The sequence below is a fragment of the Armigeres subalbatus genome, chromosome 3, assembly GCF_024139115.2.
Source record: "Armigeres subalbatus isolate Guangzhou_Male chromosome 3, GZ_Asu_2, whole genome shotgun sequence".
NCBI lineage: Eukaryota > Metazoa > Arthropoda > Insecta > Diptera > Culicidae > Armigeres > Armigeres subalbatus.
In genome coordinates this window covers 244,344,889-244,364,659 of record NC_085141.1, presented here as the reverse complement: position 1 = coordinate 244,364,659, position 19,771 = coordinate 244,344,889, and the positions used below count along the sequence as shown (strand labels likewise).

The 19,771-nt window shown below is 39.3% G+C and overlaps 1 protein-coding gene across 2 annotated transcripts in view; it reads left to right on the top strand.

Annotated features, from left to right (window-relative positions):
- The window catches only part of LOC134222336 (guanine nucleotide-binding protein G(s) subunit alpha), a 118,790-nt gene that overhangs the window by 83,473 nt on the left and 15,546 nt on the right, over positions 1-19,771 (top strand). For both annotated transcript variants that reach the window (XM_062701496.1, XM_062701497.1), the window contains exons 2-4: positions 10,658-11,378; positions 11,994-12,155; positions 12,234-12,330. In XM_062701496.1, coding sequence (XP_062557480.1) covers positions 11,262-11,378; positions 11,994-12,155; positions 12,234-12,330 — 376 coding nt within the window. In that variant the 5' untranslated portion in view covers positions 10,658-11,261. The remainder of the gene's footprint in view (positions 1-10,657; positions 11,379-11,993; positions 12,156-12,233; positions 12,331-19,771) is intronic.

The following is a 19,771-nucleotide window of genomic DNA, read 5'->3' as shown; positions in this document are numbered from 1 at the left end:
ATTTTTGACAGCACTCCAAAAAATCGATTGTGTATCAATAACAACAATAATTTAAGGACTGTCATACATCAGTAAAGTTAAATACTATATTTCTTAGAGAGTCTGTGTGGAAATCGCGTATGTTTATTTATTTTAGGTTGTGATACATCAGAAATCAGAAAAGGGGATCAAGTCTACTCAGTCTCCCCTACATATCAAAATAAAGATTTTTCAATAAGCAATCTGATAAACCCTTTATTGTTCACGGCACGGATCTATTTCTGGCAGTTTTGGTCAAAAAACGGTGATTTTACCCTATTTTCTCTAAATAGACATTATTTACTTGGTGTTTTGACAAAGTAAATATTCATAGATTTTTGATCAACATGTTCCAAACGAAAGCTGTAGTGCTCCTTTATTTTCCGAAAGTGTTAGTTTTTATTTAAATCTTCTCTTCTTAAGGTACAATGGGGTTATATATGCGGTATTTGTGCACTGAAAGCTTAGAAATCATCTATCTTAGAACTCTGATGAGCTACATCCGATGTTAAAAGAAAGAGTTTTTCATAAGGACCTTGATAAAATCATGCAAGATACTGGGATGTACCTATTTGTGGCAGTTTTTACCAAAAGAACAGCGTTTTACTCTATTTTTGCTATTTTTCTGCTTTGTTAGTCATGATTAGTTAGCTATATCAATAAGGGATCTTTTTTTTTTGTTCACGGCATGCAGCAGCATTTCTAGCAGCTTTGGCCTATAAGCGGCGTTTCTACCCTATTTTTTCTCATTTGATATTTTTTGAAAAAGTATTTTTTTATTAATTTGATCAACAGGTTCCGAACGACAGATGTAAAATTCTTTCATTTCCACTTGTAGGTATTATTTTTAATTTAAATTTTGTGTTCTGTTCTAAGGTACAATGGGGTTATATGTATGGTATTTATACACAGTAAAAATAAAAAACTCCGGAAGTTTTTTTCTGGAATATCTTCGGAAATTGTCCATGAATTTCTCCAGAAGCTTGTCCAAGAAATTCTCCGGAAGATCCTCAAGGTATTGTTTAGGAAGTTCCTCCAAAAATTTCTTCGAATGTTCCTCAAACAATTCCTCAGGAAGATCGTCTGGAAATTCCCCCAGATATTCCTTTGGGAACACCTCCATGAATTCATTAGGAATTTCCCCCTGGAATTTTTCTGAAAATTCCTCCGGAGGATCCTCGTTTTCGTTCAGCAATTAGTTCACGATTCAATTCGGCAATTCCCTCGGAAGTTCCTCTAGGAATATCACCGGAAGTTCCTCCAAGAATTTCTCCGGAAGCTTCTCCTGGAATACTTCTGAATTCCAGGAATTTCTCCGGAAGTTACTCCAGGAATTCCTCCGGAGGTTTCTACAGGGATTTCTCCGGAGATTTCATCAGGAATTCCTCCGGAAAATCCTATATGAATTCCTTCGAAAGTTCCTCCAGGAAGTCCTTCGGAAGTTCCGCTAGGAATTCCTCCGGAACTTCCTTCAAGAATTTATTCGGAAGTTCCTCCAGGGTTTCCTCCAAAAGTTCCTTCAGGAAATCATGCAGAGGGTACTTCAAGAATTCCTCCGAAAGTTCCGCAAGTTCTTTCTCTTTTTTTGAATTTTTATTTTTGTGATTTTTTATAAATATTATAAATCCATCAACGACAACTTCAGTAGCTCATGCGACACTCATGTCAAAAATTCCATGGGAAGTACCTCCAGGAATTCCTCCGGAAGTTCCTCTAGAAAATCATCCGAAAGATCCTCCAGCAAATCCTCCGGAAGTTCCACAAAAATTTCTCCAGAAGTTAGATGGGGAATTCCTCCGGAAGTTTCTTCGGGAATTCCTCCAGATGTTCCATCAGAAATTCCTCCGGAAGTTGCTTCAGGAATTCCTCCGGAAGTTTCTTCGGGATTCTTCCGGAAGTTCCTTCGGAAATTCATCCGGAAGTTCCTCGGGAATTCCTCCGGAAGTTGTTTCGGGAATTCTTCCGGAAATTGCTTCGGAAATTCCTCCGGAAGTTGCTTCGGGAATTCCTCCGGAAGTTGCTTCGGGAATTCCTCCGGAAGTTGCTTCGGGAATTCCTCCGGGAGTTCCTTCGGGAATTATTATGGAAGTTTTACCGAAATTCCTCCTGCAGTTTCTTCGGAAATTCCTCCGGTAGTTCCTTTGGGAATCCCTCCGGAAGTTTCTCCAGGAATTCCTTTGAAAGTTTCTCCAAGAATTCCTTCGGAAGTTCCTCCAGGAGGAATCCCTGGAGGAACTTCCAAAGGAATCCCTGGAGAAACTTCCGAAAGAATTCTTGTAGGAACTTCCGAAGCAATTCTTGGAGGAACTTCCGAAGGAATTCCTGGAGAAACTTTCGGAGGAGTTCCTGGAGAAACTTTCGAAGGAATTCCTGGAGGAACTTCCGGAGAAATTCGTGGAGGAACTTTCTGAGGAATTTCCAGAAGAACTTCAGGAGGAAATTTCTGAGGAATTCCTGAAGAAATTTCCGGAGAAATTCTTGAATGAACTTTCGGAGAAATTCCTGAAGGAACTTTCAGAGGAATCCCTGGAGGAACTTGCAGAGGAATCGCTGTAGGAGCTTTCAGAAGAATTCCTTGAGAAACTTTTGGAGGAATTTCTTGAAATATAGCTTGTTTTTATATAAACGTGGAATGTAACCCAGAAGACTCCTAACCAGCAAACCCAACAAGAAAAGGTCAATAAACGGCATGCTAGATTAGGGTAAAAACTGTTTTTTACTAAAACTGACCAAAATAAGCGTATGCCAATAACACGCACAATTTTATCAAGTTCTTCATGGAAATCTTTTTCTTTCGATATAAGAACATTATATGTATCCCAAAAGATACCTGAAATAGTTGATTTTTTTTTCATTGTATTAATACCATACATATATATCCATTGTACCTTAGAACACAAGATTTAAATTAAAAATAATACAAGTGGAAAATGAAAGAATTTTACATCTGTCGTTCGGAACCTGTTGATCAAATTAAAAAAAAAACTTTTTCAAAACACCCAATAATAATATCAAATGTGAAAAAATAGGGTAGAAACGCGATTTATAGGCCAAAGCTGCTAGAAATGCTGCTGCATGCCGTGAACAAAAAAAAAAAGATTCCTAATTGATAAAACTAACTAACCATGACTAACAAAGCTGCAAAAATAGGGTAAAACGCTGTTCTTTTGGTAAAAACTGCCACAAATAGGTGCATCCCAGTATCTTGCATGATTTTATCAAGTTCCTGAGCATGAGCATGAGCATGAGCAGGATGACCATACAATTCATAGTTGCTACTCCGTGATTGGCCAGAACGATCGAAGTTGCACAAGGAACCAATAGATGGAGACTGGGAATGTTTTCACATCATCAATGTGCACAATGCGAGAGTTCTGTTATTCAAAGAGTCAATAACGGCGCCGGCCACGTCCTTATGGTCATCGGGGAAGGAAAGGAATATTTGTGTGACATTCGTTGTTACTAGAGACCGAGAACACCTCTGCATCTCCACGAATGTCACAGGAGTTGGACGTTGTTGGTAAGGATGGGTAAGGATTAAAGTAACATAGGTCTGGATTCACATTGGTATGTGATGTGATCTATGAAACTAGGAACAATAAACATGCAGACACTACTACAACACGGACAGAATTATTAAGATACAGTTTTACTTAGTATAGAAACGAGTATTAGCTCATTTCTTGTTCTAGAACTGCTAGAACATATGATAGATATTATACTTTGATTACAGCTTACACTAAATACGTAAGAAATATAAAGCGGAGAGGAAGAAACATCAAATGAAATAATATATGAAACATGTAGAGTAGAGTATTATTAATAACATGTTCCCATATCAGTCATACATATTTGTAAAATGAGCAATTTCGTCGCAATATGTGTTATTTTTTTTTATTGAAAAGAAAAAAAGAAAGATAATGGTTTCCATTTAGCTTTGCGAACAAATGCGTGGGATAACCTTTTCGTAGATTGCAAGTTTGATTGTCGATCCCGGTCTAGCATGTTTTCGGGTGGAAAACATTTTCGACACCCTGGGCATAAATGTATCTTATGTGGGAACCACAATGCATACACTAATAAGTTGAAAAACAGGTCAATATTTCGTTGAAAACAGTTCTCCATTTAATTGTTTTTGATGGTGATTGATATTGGCACATGAGATTAATTCAGGGAGCAGTAAACCTATGGACGGTGAGAAAAATGTAACCGGAGAGAGATCGCGAAAGTTATAAATATCTTCCAGTATTCTATTTGGTCTATAATTATTAGCGGTTAAGATAAATGTGTAATTGTTTGACATTGTTAAGTAAAAAATTGACAAAATTCATTCAGCGACATATAGCGATTTTGTATTTCTATTGTGTGTATTTGTTGAAGTATATTGACAGCTAATACAAAAATTGATACCTTGAAACATCGAATGATATCAAAAAGTATAAATAACTACAACTATCTCAATTCCCAATGACGTGTGTGTTACAGATCTTGCTAATTGTTCCATAAGTTCCCCCCTAATATTCCTATATTGGACACTCTCGTGTTTATTTTTTATAGAATTGTCCAAAATCATCTAATTTTACTTTTCATAGCATTTCTAATCTATGTAATCAAATCATAGGACTGTAATGTAGGTTCCCCCGATGGAATTTCATAGCAAAATGTTTACATTGTGCTGTAATAATGCAAAAATGGCTGGAGGGTCTACTATTCGGCACTTTACCTCAACTGTACCTACGAATCGAAGAATTGAAAGGCTATGGGATCTATTGGCGTGTCGTGTGATAAATACAGCAGAAAAGACTTTAGTTGTGGTAGAAGTAAAAAAAAGTAAACAGAATGAACGCCTCTCTCGATACGAAAACTGATTTTAAGATTTTAGTGGAATGTATTTACTTGTCACAAGAGGAGCCTGCACTACTCCATCCAACTCAGCTAACTCCACCACCCCCACTGCACCCTCGACAGACACGCACCCCGACCCCAACAGCAAGGCCACCCCCGCGTCCCGCACTCGACTCGACCTCGTATCTACTTGAAGTCGAGTCAAGCACGAGACACCGAAGACGGCCCCACCGCCGAGGCCGAAACACGCATCCGCCAAAGGCACAATAAAGTAGTGGAACCGAACGGAACAGCACAAGCACATGACCCCTGTCGATCCCACCACCCTTTTTAAATTAGAGCCTACAAAGGAAAACAACATGAAACACGCTCACCAAATTCATCTTCCGCTTTGCAGTTCGAAGCCTGCAGGAACAGCACTTTAAATTTGCTAATGCACCATTCGTATATATAAAAACTACACTCGCGCTTCACGTTCGATCGTAATTAATATCCACGATACCCACTTAACAAATAGAAAAACACTCGGATCTCTCTTGCATGATTTTATCAAGTTCCTTATGAAAAACTCTTTCTTTTGATATAAGAACATCGGATGTAGCTTATCAGAATTCTAAGATAGATGATTTCTAAGCTTTCAGTGCACAAATACCAAATATATAACCCCATTGTACCTTAAGAAGAGAAGATTTAAATAAAACCTAACACATCTGGGAAATAAAGGAGCATTACAGCTTTCGTTTGGAACCTGTTGATCAAAAATCTATGAATATTTACTTTGTCTTGGTGTTTTGACAAAGTAAATAATGTCTATTTAGAGAATCACCGTTTTTTGACCAAAACTGCCAGAAATAGATCCGTCCCGTGAACAATAAAGAGTTTATCAGATTGCTTATTGAAAAATCTTTATTTTGATATGTAAACATGGATTGTAGTCCAGTGGATTCCTGAGATATTGAAATTAATGCCTTTTTTCAGGAAAAAAAACCCATTGTGCATTCGTTTGACACTTCTAGTCAAGAATAGGGAAAATCACTTTAACTACACATCGAGCACATTATCAAAGTCATCAATATTACAAAATTGACATGCATTTGTTTTGTGTATGAAGTGAAATAATCATCACGGTATAAATTAACTACAATTCAAAATACTCATTTCAGCCCAACTCATAATCCTTTTTAAGCTTGATTATCATTCAACTATTGAGTATCAGAATGCAATTTTTGTTTGGGATTTCACCAAATTTCTGTGAGATACTCGTGCCTGCATTGTCGAAGACAAGTTACCATTTTTGCATTCGTATATCATGAGGCTAACACGATGATACTTTTATGCCCAATGAAGTCGAGACAATTTCCAATCCGAAAATTGCCTAGACCGGCACCAGGAACCGAACCCCCATCAGCATGGTCTTGCTTTGTAGCCGCGCGTCTTACCGCACGGCTAAGGAGGGCCCCTGGAACTGGAAACTGGAGTGTTCGCCCGAAATCTTCGTCTGGTAAGCTTCCCAGGGAAGCTGTTCTCGTCCATAATTTTCCATAGCTCTACGCGGTCTATACTGTCGTATGCCGCCTTAAAATCAACGAACAGATGGTGCGTTGGGACCTGGTATTCACGGCATTTTTTTTAAGGATTTGCCGTACAGGTAAGATCTGGCCGTCAACGAAGCCGGCTTGATAACTTCCCACGAAATCATTCACTAATGGTGACAGACGACGGAAGATGATCTGGGATATCACTTTGTAGGCGGCATTAAGGATGGTGATCGCTCGAAAGTTCTCACACTCCAGCTTGTCGCCTTTCTTGTAGATGGGGCATATAACCCCTTCCTTCCACTCCTCCGGTAGCTGTTCAGTTTCCCAGATTCTGACTATCAGTTTGTGCAGGCAAGTGGCTAGCTTTCCCGGGTCCATCTTGATGAGCTCAGCTCCGATACCATCCTTACCAGCTGCTTTATTGGTCTTTAGCTGTTGGATGGCATCCTTAACTTCCCTCAAGGCGGGGGCTGATTGGCCTCCATCGTCCGCTGAACTGGCGTAATCATCTCCTCCGCTCCCTTGACTTTCACTGCCTGTACTCTCAGCGCCATTCAAATGTTCCTCGTAGTGATGCTTCCACCTTTCGATCACCACACGTTAGTCCGTCAAGATGCTCCCATCCTTATCCCTGCACATTTCGGCTCGCGCCATGAAGCCTTTGCGGAATGCGTTGAGCTTCTGATAGAACTTGCGTGTTTCTTGAGAACGGCACAGCTGTTCCATCTCCTCGCACTCCGCTTCTTTCAGGCGGCGTTTTTTCTCCTGAAAAAGGCGGGTCTGCTGTCTCCGCTTCCGTCTATAACGTTCCACGTTCTACTGGGTACCTTGCTGCAGCGCGACCGCCCGCGCTGCGTCCTTCTCCTCCAGAATCTGTCTGCACTCTTCAGCGAACCAATCGTTCCGTCGACTTCGTCCCACATACCCGACGTTGTTCTCCGCTGCGGCGTTAATGGCTGCTTTGACTGTATTCCAGCAGTCCTCAAGAGGGGCCCCTTTGAGCTCACCATCTCGGCAACGCTCCCTCGAGATGCTGCGCGTATGCAGTGGCAACATCAGATTGCTTCAGTCGCTCTAGGTCGTACCGCGGCGGTCGTCGATACCAAACATTGTTGATGATGGATAGTTTTGGGCGCACTTTAACCATCACCAGATAGTGGTTAGAGCAGACGTTAGCGCCACAATATGTCCTGACGTCGATAATGTCGGAGAAGTGCCGTCCATCAATCAGAACGTGGTCGATTTGTGATTCTGTCTACAGTGGTGATCTCCAGGTGTACCGATACGGAAGGCTGTGTTGGAAGTAGGTGCTGCGAATGGCCATATTCTTGGAGGCGGCGAAATCAATTAGTCGTAGGCCGTTTTCGTTCGTCAGCCGGTGAGCGTTGAACTTCGTAATAGTCGGTCTAAACTCCTCCTCGTGGCCAACCTGAACGTTCAAATCTCCTATGATGAGTTTGACGTCGTGGCTTGGGCAGCTGTCGTACTCACGTTTCAGCTGCGCGTAGAATGCGTCCTTATCATCATCAGTGCTTCCAGAGTGTGGGCTATGGATGTTGATTATGCTGAAGTTGAAGAACCGGCCTTTGATCCTCAACCTGCATATTCTTCCATTGATCGACCACCAACCGATCACGCGCCTTTGCATATCGCCCATCACTATGAAAGCTGTTCCCAGCTTGTGTGTGTTGCCACAGCTCTGGTAGATGGTATGATTGCCTCTAAACGTTCACACCGTTGATCTCTTACAACATACCTTCTGCAGCGCTAATACTTGTATACAATGCCGAATCCACGGGCCTTGAGCACATTGGCAAGTATGCGCGTGCTCCCGATGGAGTTGAGAGATTTGCAGTTCCACGAACCGCGTTTTGTAATCGTCAGTCCCTTTTCGTCGCGGTGGTCTTCGCCGATGATTCCGGTCCGTACTCTCTTGTTGATTGCTCGTTGCGTATGTTTTTTTAAAGGCTGGCTTGCAGAGTCTGACAACAAACCCCCTAAATTTCCGGAGGACCATTCCTCCTTATTCCCGGTGGACCATGGTGCACAATTTCACTTAGAGTCCCTCGCTGGCACTCGGACGATGATCAGCCGCCCCTAACATGGAGAACAGACGCTGTTGTGAGCCGATCCTGACATGGAGAACAGACACTCAGTAAGATTCGCACCTCTGGAGAGGAGCAACCCCCCACCCTTCCCTGTCAGCATATGACCATAGTTCCCACCGGGGTTGGTTACCCGATCTTCCCTAAGGTTGCTCGTATCCCGGCCAGCACCACTGGGAGGTAGGGATATGAGTTGCTGGGTAAGAGGCTAAGGACCGCGAGAGAGGTCTATTTTATTCCTTCAGGTACGCGTAGTACCAGTAAAAGCAAGCCAAATTCCAGTTGGAATGTAGAGCCATCGAAGAAGAAGAATTGACACATAACATGTCAATAGATCTTTGGTTACGCGAGTTGATGATGATAAAGATGGTCCCGCTACATACCCCTACAAGGGTTTGAGCTAGACGAGTTATCTTTAAGATAAATTTGATACCTCTCGCACACATTTCAAAAGTTTCACCAGGAATCGCGTTTCAAGTCAATTTGCGCTCAACAACTCATATGTATCTATATATCTAAAGGCCTTCATATCTGAAAAATCTTTGATAACCAATAGACTGGCCCAGCTTAGCATGAGGAGAAAAAAATGTTGTCGAATTCCACGGGGCGCGTCTTTTGGTAAGAAAATTAATCTCTCATAATTTCTGCTCAATCGCTTGTTGCATAAGCTGGTGCATTTGATTTGAAGTTTGTATGGGGATATCAGCCAAAATTTATAGGAAAATACACCTCCGTCACTCATTCGATCTGGAAATTGGTTTTGATTGCTCGATTGAGTTCAGAATTTCAAAAAAGGCAGTTGGTATGTTAAAGAACAATTTCACAGAACATTGTACGATGATTAAATGAACTTTTACTCAGCTTTCGGCTGATTTATTAGGAGCTGTGTACTTTTGGATTTATTAATCGAATCGAATCAGCCGAAAACTATATAAAAGTTTATTTAATCATCGTACAATGTTCTGTGAAATTGTAATGATTTTGTATGAGGTAGAAACGATAATCATTAAATCACCTGGCCCATCTGAAATGTGGAGCAGTCGTTGTTATAAAGGTGCCCCCAAACACACTGTCGCCACGATTCTATCGCTGAGCCGCTTCATGCAATGTTCCATTTACGCTTCCATACCAACGGCGACAGAATTGCAGTCGCCAAGCGAGGACGACAGTCACGTCGCGTGTGTTTGGGGGAACCTTAAATCATGATTTTATTTTGTTATATTTGCCTGCTCTAGATCGTTACGATTCCTGAAGATGTTTATGCTGCGGCCTACCGCGCATATATCTACAAAGTACATAGCTTCTCCATCATTTTCAAAGGTTGTATATTTTATCGTTCGAAAAGCATAACCCACAGATCTGAGGTCGCTATTGCGTGATAATCAACACATATCAATCCAGAACCTGTTGTACTTATATCGACGATCCAATGATTGAACCACTTCGTTACACCAGAGCTGATGGATGCTGCTAACAAGTTAATGAGTCCGCTCACGATACCGGTTGTTTGTAACCGTCCATCAGCGTCGGAAACATGTGGACCTTTCTCAGAAGCGCTGGCTATAGGCAGCGTGGTGCATTCGGAGCCAGAGCGGCGGTCGTCGATACACGGTGTGCAGCTGAGCGAAAACAATTGACTAACACATGCATACTAATCACTACTACAGGCATCACAACACGAATAGAACACGGTGCAGCTAAAAATAGCCTAGAAACGTGCATTCTGCGGTATAGTGTGATTGAATTGTTAAACATGTACAATTAAACCGATTAGATACGAGTGCACTAGACTAAGCCAAAAGTCGAAACCAATGTTGATGTTTCCCATGGAGTGTTCCGTTGACTCATGTTTATGGATGAATATTATTTGAAGGTATTGCTATTAGTGCTGGCATATTCAGATGTTTTGAAAAAATGTGAAGATGTGGAAAAAAAACAAATGGTTTAAAACTTTTTGATTAGTATAAGTCTTATTATTTATAGGCATAAATCAGAAGAGTGTGCCCTTAACATAACAACTCATATGAACATAAAACTTGACCAGTCTAGAGCGCACCTTCCACATGATGATTAATGAGACTACAAATTATCGGAATGGAGCTTTCAATTGATGTAAAAAATGTTTGCTTGTTTCCTTTCTTAAAAATGCAGATATTTCGAACGGAGGAGAGAGCAGCATCAGCAGAGGCGGCAGTCCCCACGATAGCCAGGAACCGCAACGTGCGTGTGTGGTGTACGGACCCGTGAGTCGTGTGTGCGCGTGTGTGCGTCGTGAATGGTTGGCTGTGCGGCGGAGCACAGCACACGCCTCACGCGTCTCACTACGCTAGTGGTTATCCGGGTGATGCTGGCCGGTTGAAAGAGTGCACGCGAGGTAAACACCCAAGCGGAGGAGGTAGTGAATTTGTGCGCGGTTTTGTGTCCGAGGGAGTGTTAGCATGTTGATCAATATACACTATCGTGTATTTCCTACCGAACAGTGAATGCATAGCAACCAATAGACTGTGGTGTGATCAATAAGTGGAAAGTACTTCACACGGAAGAAACATCCGAACCAAAAAAAACGGAGCATCTACGTGAGGGCGGGACGACGAAGTCGACGGGTGGTGGCCAGTCATTGGACTAGGAAAGACGGATTCTGTTAAACAATCGCACCTCAGTTAGACTGGCTCGGAACGGTGAAGCACGGGGGGCAGAGTCTCCCGATACGTCACCGGAAGGCGGAGCCACCTGCTGGTGGGCCCCCTGGTCAGCGATGGGTTGCTTCGGATCGGCCGGATCGAAACAGTCGGACTCGAACAGTTCCGAGGACACAAAAAGCCAGAAACGACGAAGCGATGCCATCACGCGACAGCTGCAAAAAGATAAACAGGTGGGTATCGATTGGAGGGGTGTATATGGTCAATAAAAGTCGAATTGGGGTATGATTACAGCGTGCGGCAAAAATGTTGACCCAGTTAGACCAGTTTCAAGGATACATTCTGTTTCTAATCAAATTATGGTACCATAAACCGAGAGAATTATGTTCGGCGCGATAATATAAATAAATTGATTTTCACGTTTCACAGCTTAGATTATTTAGTGACAATAACACAGTTCAACGTAAAGCACTGAAATATTCAATTGCACACGATTTAAAATGAATTCTCAATTACTTCATGAATGTTCAATACTCAAAAACCTGTTTGCCTATCCTTTTGAAGTCAGAATAGTATGCTTTTCAACATTTCATTGTCCAACAGTAGTATTGAATTGCATAAAAAATGCCTTTTCGTCGCCCGGTGTAGTCTAGCTACTGATGCTAACTAGCTTGATGGTTCGATAGTAGGTATATCAATTTTATTTGCAGATGACTCTTAATGAACTGTTCGCCGGGCAACTTGACTAATATCCTTATTTATTCGTTTTTCTCTTTTTCCCGTGCTTCGTTCGATGTCGCCCCTACCGCTGGTGCTGATGATGGATCCATTATTAATCCCATCGACAGGTTTACAGAGCCACCCATAGACTGTTACTGTTGGGCGCCGGTGAATCCGGCAAGTCAACAATCGTAAAACAAATGAGAATATTGCATGTTAATGGGTTTTCCGACACAGAGAGGAAACAGAAAATAGAGGATATCAAAAAGAATATCAGAGATGCCATATTGGTAAGTGAACTTTTGTTTTGTATGTTTAATTGTTTTTGGAAAAAAATCGAGATGATTTATTTTGCCATTCTTTTGCAGACAATTACCGGTGCAATGAGCACACTAACACCTCCTATTCCATTAGAAAAGCCAGACAACCAGGCGAGGGTAGACTATATTCAGGATTATGCTTCAGGTAAATGAGAAAGTTTTTTATGAATATGTTTCAAATTATCATTAAAATACTAAAATTGATCTAAATTACGGCTGTTTTCTAAATCTGGTTAATCGATATTATTCATACTATTTCGAAAACATTTGGGGCATCGCTCCAAATGTCTTTTTTGTTATTTACCTTGTGAGAAAAGGATAAAGTAAGCAAAATTCATATGACATGAAACGGATCAAAAGTTCATTTTTTTGTCTTCATTAGCGAGACTTTCAGCCCTAGGCTGGCTCGTCTCGTGTCAAAGTTAATTTCATTTATCAAGTGCGAAGACAGTTGTGCAAAGCTAGAACTAGACAAACTAGAAAAGTAGTCCTACATACTGGACAAATCGCTTGCACGATTCAAATCAAACGCAAGTCAAATACTTCCGAACTCGGACTCATGGACCAGTGAATCATTCATGATTCGGTTCGCGATTTGCATCATTGCGTGATTTGTACGTGTTCTTCAATGGATAATGAATCTATAGGTTACCACCAAAAACACACATCGATTGGGTTTTGACGTTTTTTGGATCGATGAAAGAGCGAAACGATGCGATTCTGTCCGAAAAACTCAAATCCTGTGGAATCAAAGGTGAATTAGCTCGCACAAGAGGCGTCGAATATTGAGATGTGAGTAGGATTCTATCATTATACTTGTGATAGTTAGACCGTTTGTAATTTGACAAAGGTCAGTTTCACGACATGAACATAATTACTTATATTCTGTTCGTGTTGTAGCCCTAGTTCGCGAGAAGCGCGACCCCCTTTCCAAGGGAGGTTGCAACGATGTTCTCCGATTTGGATGAAATTTTCAGGGTTTGTTCATATATGTAAGAGAAGGCATTTTGCAAATTTTCAGATTTTTTCATTGAGGGGAAGTGGGGTAAAACGGCCCTTCAAATATTATTGTTCAAAAATCGCCAAAACCAAAAAAATGCAATAACTTTGGCAATGAGTGACCGATTTTGTTTAAATTTTGCACGCTTTTTCTACTCAATTAGTACTTTATACCAAGTGGTTAATATGGTTATAAAATTGTTTACTTCAGGAGAAAATTGACTTTTTCGATAAAAAATGGTCGTTTTTCCAAAGGGAATATTTTTCACCAACAGATCTAGGATAAAAAACTAAACCCGTAAGGCAATTAAGGAACTAAAGAGCTTTCATCTCATATATAATGTAGAAGCGCCAACTCAAGAATTTCTAAGAAAATCGCAATTTTCTGCAACACTGTTCATTCAAAAGAAAGTTCGCACAAATTTCGACCCTACTTAAGTTGATGTTTTCCGATCTGGGGAAAACTGTCCAAACTTTTTTGTCTAAGTTGAAATTAAAAATCAGAATTTTACATTAGGGGAGTGTAGGGTAAAATAGTCCTTTAAAAATAAATGTCAAAAAATACATCACTTTTTTATGTGAGTTCTAGCAGAAAATACATAAGTTTAAAAAAAAATGTCTCTTCTTCTTTCCAATTCATCTATATTTTTCGTCTCAATAGATACGTATATCCTTCGCTGATCTATATTAGATAGCAAACTATTTGCAGAACAATTTTCAACAGAAGTAAAATAGGATAAAAATAAGTGCCTTAAACATTAGCACGTCTTTCGCAAACTGAAACAAAAATGAACGAATTCGGCGAACGTGCTTGTTGATATTTTTTTAATAAGCTACAATTAGTGTGGGTACCGGTAGTGATGTTGCTTTTACATCTATGCGAAAAAAAAACAATTATTCTTAACGACAAATGAGCAATTTCGGTAAATTGGGCAAAAAAGCCTTGTAAAAATAAAATGTCAAAAATTCATAAATTTTTATATGTGAGCTCAAGCAGAATAAACATCAAACTTATTGAAACTTATTTCAGTGCGCCGACTTAAGAACAATCAATCAAATTATGAGTTTCTGCACATTGCACTGTTTGTTTGCAAGCCAGTTTGTGAGAATCGCAACTCCATTTTATCGATGTTTCAGCATCTGACTGAAACTTACAAGGTTTATTTCTATATGTAGATGAAACTATTTGGCGAAATATTGGGATAGGGAGAGAGGGGTAAAATAGATCTCCAAATATAAGTAATGTTACGAAACAAGATAATCATAACCACACTTCTTAGATTTGATTATTCCGACCCAACTGGCAACTAATCTGGTGATTTTGCTAGTTTGCTTCGAAATTCTTCCAAGCTTAGTATTTTTATGGTATGATAACAGATACAAATCTGTCAACAATTAAATCCTTCACAATCTCTCAATCTCAAAAAATAACGTGAACTGGTCAACTAGTCATGTCATTCCTATAATTTTCCGGCGGAGGTATTGTAAACTTAGCGCCGTCTTAAACTCCTGTTCAAAAATACTATTCCACCAAAATATATTCCCACCAGTTCCTCCATGGTGATGTCTTAATTGCAAGGACGATGCATGGTTCAAGAACGACATAAAGCAAAATCCAATGCTTATCTAGTTTCCATCCATTCGGAAGTGAGAACATTTGTTTTGGTACTTCAACACGATAGTCTGTTCCTCGGTGAAAAAAGCAATAGATAGATTTCTTAAAAAGTATTGCAAGCTGTTACTACCCAAGTACTACTTCTTAGCAAACCACACCTTATGGTTGGTTGGAAATATGTTCATATAAGGTTAGTAAATATTTCAAGAGAAAAAAAGGTTTTTCCCGTATTGTGCAAAATGAATGCAATTTTGTTAAATTTTGGAGTGTTTTTCACACAGTTGTGTAAACATAGAATCGAGGGTATTCCATTACCTATGAGATAAAATTGTCCAACCCTTGAAAATATATACACCCGATTAGAACTGGTATAGTCCATTCAGTCAAACATTTTGTTTAGATTGTATCTCTGTAATATTAGCTACCAGTTTGAAGGTTAGTAATTCAAAATGTATGAATGGTACACGGTTTGACGTTTTTGCACAATAAACTTGCAGAATTTGGTAATGATGGAGGATGAAAGAGAGTTATGAATACCGCACAATCGTTACAAGCTACAAAAACAAGCCTATGGTAACCTGTTGCAAGTAGGTACAAAAGAAAAAGATTATCTGAGAAGCAGCTCCACCACCAAGCTATGTTTAAACGCTACGAAATTGCTCATTTGCCGTTAAGAATAATTGTTTTTTCGCATAGATGTAAAAGCAACATCAGTACCGGTACCCACAGTAATTGTAGCTGATTAAAAAAAATATCAACAAGCACTTTCGTCGAATCCGTTCATTTTTGTTTCAGTTTGCGAAAGACATGCTAATGTTTAAGGCACTTATTTTTATCCTATTTTACTTCTGTTGAAAATTGTTCTGCAAATAGTTTGCTATCTAATATAGATCAGCAAAGGATATACGTATCTATTGAGACGAAAAATATAGATGAATTGGAAAGAAGAAGAGACACTTTTTTTTTTAAACTTATGTATTTTCTGCTAGAACTCACATAAAAAAGTGATGTATTTTTTGACATTTATTTTTAAAGGACTATTTTACCCTACACTCCCCTAATGTAAAATTCTGATTTTTAATTTCAACTTAGACAAAAAAGTTTGGACAGTTTTCCCCAGATCGGAAAACATCAACTTAAGTAGGGTCAAAATTTGAGCGAACTTTCTTTTGAATGAACAGTGTTGCAGAAAATTGCGATTTTCTTAGAAATTCTTGAGTTGGCGCTTCTACATTATATATGAGATGAAAGCTCTTTAGTTCCTTAATTGCCTTACGGGTTTAGTTTTTTATCCTAGATCTGTTGGTGAAAAATATTCCCTTTGGAAAAACGACCATTTTTTATCGAAAAAATCAATTTTCTCCTGAAGTAAACAATTTTATAACCATATTAACCACTTGGTATAAAGTACTAATTGAGTAGAAAAAGCGTGCAAAATTTAAACAAAATCGGTCACTCATTGCCAAAGTTATTGCATTTTTTTGGTTTTGGCGATTTTTGAACAATAATTTTTGAAGGGCCGTTTTACCCCACTTCCCCTTAATGAAAAAATCTGAAAATTTGCTAAATGTCTTCTCTTACATATATGAACAAACCCTGAAAATTTCATCCAAATCGGAGAATATCGATACAAGAGGGGGTCGCGCTTCTCGCGAACTGGCTCTTAAATGTTCTTCACTGTTTAGGGGAATGTGGGGCAAGAGGGACATATGGGCAAGACGGCTACCCTGTTTTTAGAAAATTGCCAATTCATACCCATTTCAAGTGTAGGGCTGGCGGTTAATATTTTTTTCTTTTTCAAGCGCATGGGAGGATTGGGTTTGTTCAATGAAACAACAGATGAAAACATACGCTGAAAGTTTGTTCGGTTGAAAACAGCAACTTTTTGTAACATTTGGGTCAACTATTTTAATGTTTTATTTTAAAATAGATGTTCTCATACCAATCTTTTCACTTTTAGCAATGCATATACTTTTTGTCACTCGCATGGATAACATTTGAATGCTTTCATTTCATAATTCGAAAAAAAAAACCAATGCATTGAAAATGGTATGGGGCAAGCTACTAATAGGAGGGGCAAGATAGCCACCTAATTTAAAACAAAATTTTGCTTTGAAACTTGCATTTTAGATTGGGCTACGAATGTTAGCATAACTTTTGATTGGTTCAATGCTAATCCACAACTGGAAATATTGTTCCAGGATAAATTTGTAGACGTTGAGTTCATCAAGATGAGCGAGAATGGACAACAATATGAATAAGCCTCATGTAGGACCTTATTTATTATAATCTATTGCCTATGGCCATCTTATCCCAGAAAGGAAGCCATCTTGTCCCATATAGTAAAAATTGAGCTGCAAAACAAATAGTTTTCAAATTGCTTAAGGTGGCTATGATGCCCCACATTCCCCAACATATAAAATTAAGTGTCTCAAAGTAAAGATCTGGATTTAGCTACCAAAAATCAGAGTAGCAAAAAATTGAAAAAATAGTAAATGTGGTAAATTTGCCTTTCTCGTACAAGTTGTACCGAAAGGATATAGGATTACTCCAAAAAAGAACTTTTGATAGAAGGCCCGGAGACCCATAGTGTTATATATCGATCGACTCAGCCCAATGAACTGAGGTGATGTCTGTATGTGTGTATGTGTACAAATTTTGTAGACATACTTTTTGGAACTGAAGCATCACCCGATTTACATTCGACGGGGAATGCGATCCTATTGTTTGCACAAAATTGGCCCAATCGGACATAGCATTTTGAAATCTTTGGATCATTGTTTTTCCCTTAGAAAAAAATTCAGACTAGAAAAAAAAATTGTTTCAATGAAGGTGGCAATACATAATAATTAGTGCAACTACATGCAGAACATTAGAAAAAATAAGATCTATTCCCTTAAAGTGCTTCATTGACCTTTCTAATAGATTTTTTCAATACATTTTATGATGCACGAGAAAAGCATCATCGCCGCTAGGTGGATTATTAATATTGATTTGAAAATGTATTCGAGGTAACCACTTTCCCTTCCATGGGACTCGAACCCACGACCATTGTAAATTAACGTCCAAGTCGGGTGGTTTAATCCCCGGAATATAGGCAATTAACTTTGATTGAACTGTTTTTGCCTTTCTCGTACAACAAAGTTGTACCGAAAGGCTATCATTTCACTCCAAAATCAAACTTTTTATAGAAGTCTCGGAGACCCATGATGTTATATACCAATTGACTCAGCTCGTCGAACTGAACAAATGTCTGTCTGTCCGTGTGTATGTGTGTGTGTGTGTGTGTGTGTGTGTGTGCACACGAAAACCGAAAAACATTAGCCAATTTTTCATATAGTAATTCTTAACCGATTTTCTCGCAACAAGTTGCATTCGACAGGGGGCAAAGCCTTGTTGATCACTATTGAATTTGATAACGATCGACCATTGCGTTTAAAAGTTATTAAGAGAAAGAAGAAAAGAAGATTAAGAAAATGGAATCAAACTGTATAAGCGCCATATAAGGTTGGTGTCTTGGCTAAATGCGAGAAAGGCAGTATCACCACTCGGTGAATTAAGTTGGGTTTTTTATGGTAGTACCGGTCGGGTCGATGATGGGTCTACATTGAGATGAACCGCTGTAGTCATTCAATGCCGCTCATTAGTGATATTCACAATCTTTACATTATAACCAAGAGGCTCGTCTAAAAACTCAAAAGTTATATCTTGAAGAAAAAGTTGTCATGGGTTTCATTTTCTTATACATTCAGTCGATTTTTCCATAAAAACTTCATGCTAGTTGAGAATCTACTCAGACATGACGGCGCTGGCTAAAAATTTTACAGTAGCTTCTGGGAGCAAAAATCTTTACTTTGAGGCATGGTTTGATACTATTTCTCGGCTGTTCGGCCACATTGAGAGTTGACGTAAAGTCAATGTCAACTTCTCTCCACGAACAGCCTAGATAGCCGTGTGGTGTCGGCAGCTGGTTATCTGGCTAAGAATAACATTACGGATTGCCTGTTCCAGTGGTAAAAGTCCACCATACAGGTGACCCCTAATTCTCGGTGTGATGCGGCTTTATGCTTACCGTGCCTACGAATGAATGGTTAGGGGGGTCTAATAAGAACCTAACCGCAAACGGAGCCTGTGTAGCACCAGGGCCCCCTTCACAGTATTTTAGCCCTCGCTGCGCTAACCGGAGATATGGCGTAGTTGACTCTTTACTTCTTCGAGATAATCGGCTACTCTTATTCAACCTCATCGTGAGGTTAAATAAGAGTAGGGTTATGAATATGTGTTTTAATTAGTTTTCAACAAATTGTCACCTATATGGATTCGCATTATGCGTTTTTTACAATGTGCATTATGTATGTTACCTATATGGATTCGCATTATGCGTTTTTTCACAGTGTACTCTGTGTTTCGTCTTTGACGTTCGGCTTCAGCTACTCTTGTTTAATCTCAAGTTGAGTTTGAATAAGGGTGGGATTATGAATATGTGTTTTACTTAGTTTTCAACAAATTTTCACCTATATGGATTCGCATTATGCGTTTTTTTACAATGTACTTTGTGTTTGTCACCTATATGGATTCGTATTATACGTTTTTCAAAGTGTAATCTGTGTTTCGTCTTTGATGTTTGGCTTCAGCTACTCTTGTTTAATCTCACCTTGAGGTTGAATAAGGGTGGGGTTATGAAAATGGTTTTTTTTTACTTAGTTTTTTTCAACAAATTGTCACCTATATGGATTCGCATTATGCGTTTTTTTTTACAATGTACTTTGTGTATGTTACCTTTATGGATTCGCATTATGCGTTTTTCACAGTGTACTGTGTGTCTCGTCCTTGACGTTCGTCTTTGGCTACTCTTGTTCAATCTCAACGTGAGGTTAAATGAGAGTGGGGTTATGGATATGTATTTTACTTAGTTTTCAACAAATTGTCACCTATATGGATTCGCATAAGGCGTTTTTTACAATGTACTTTG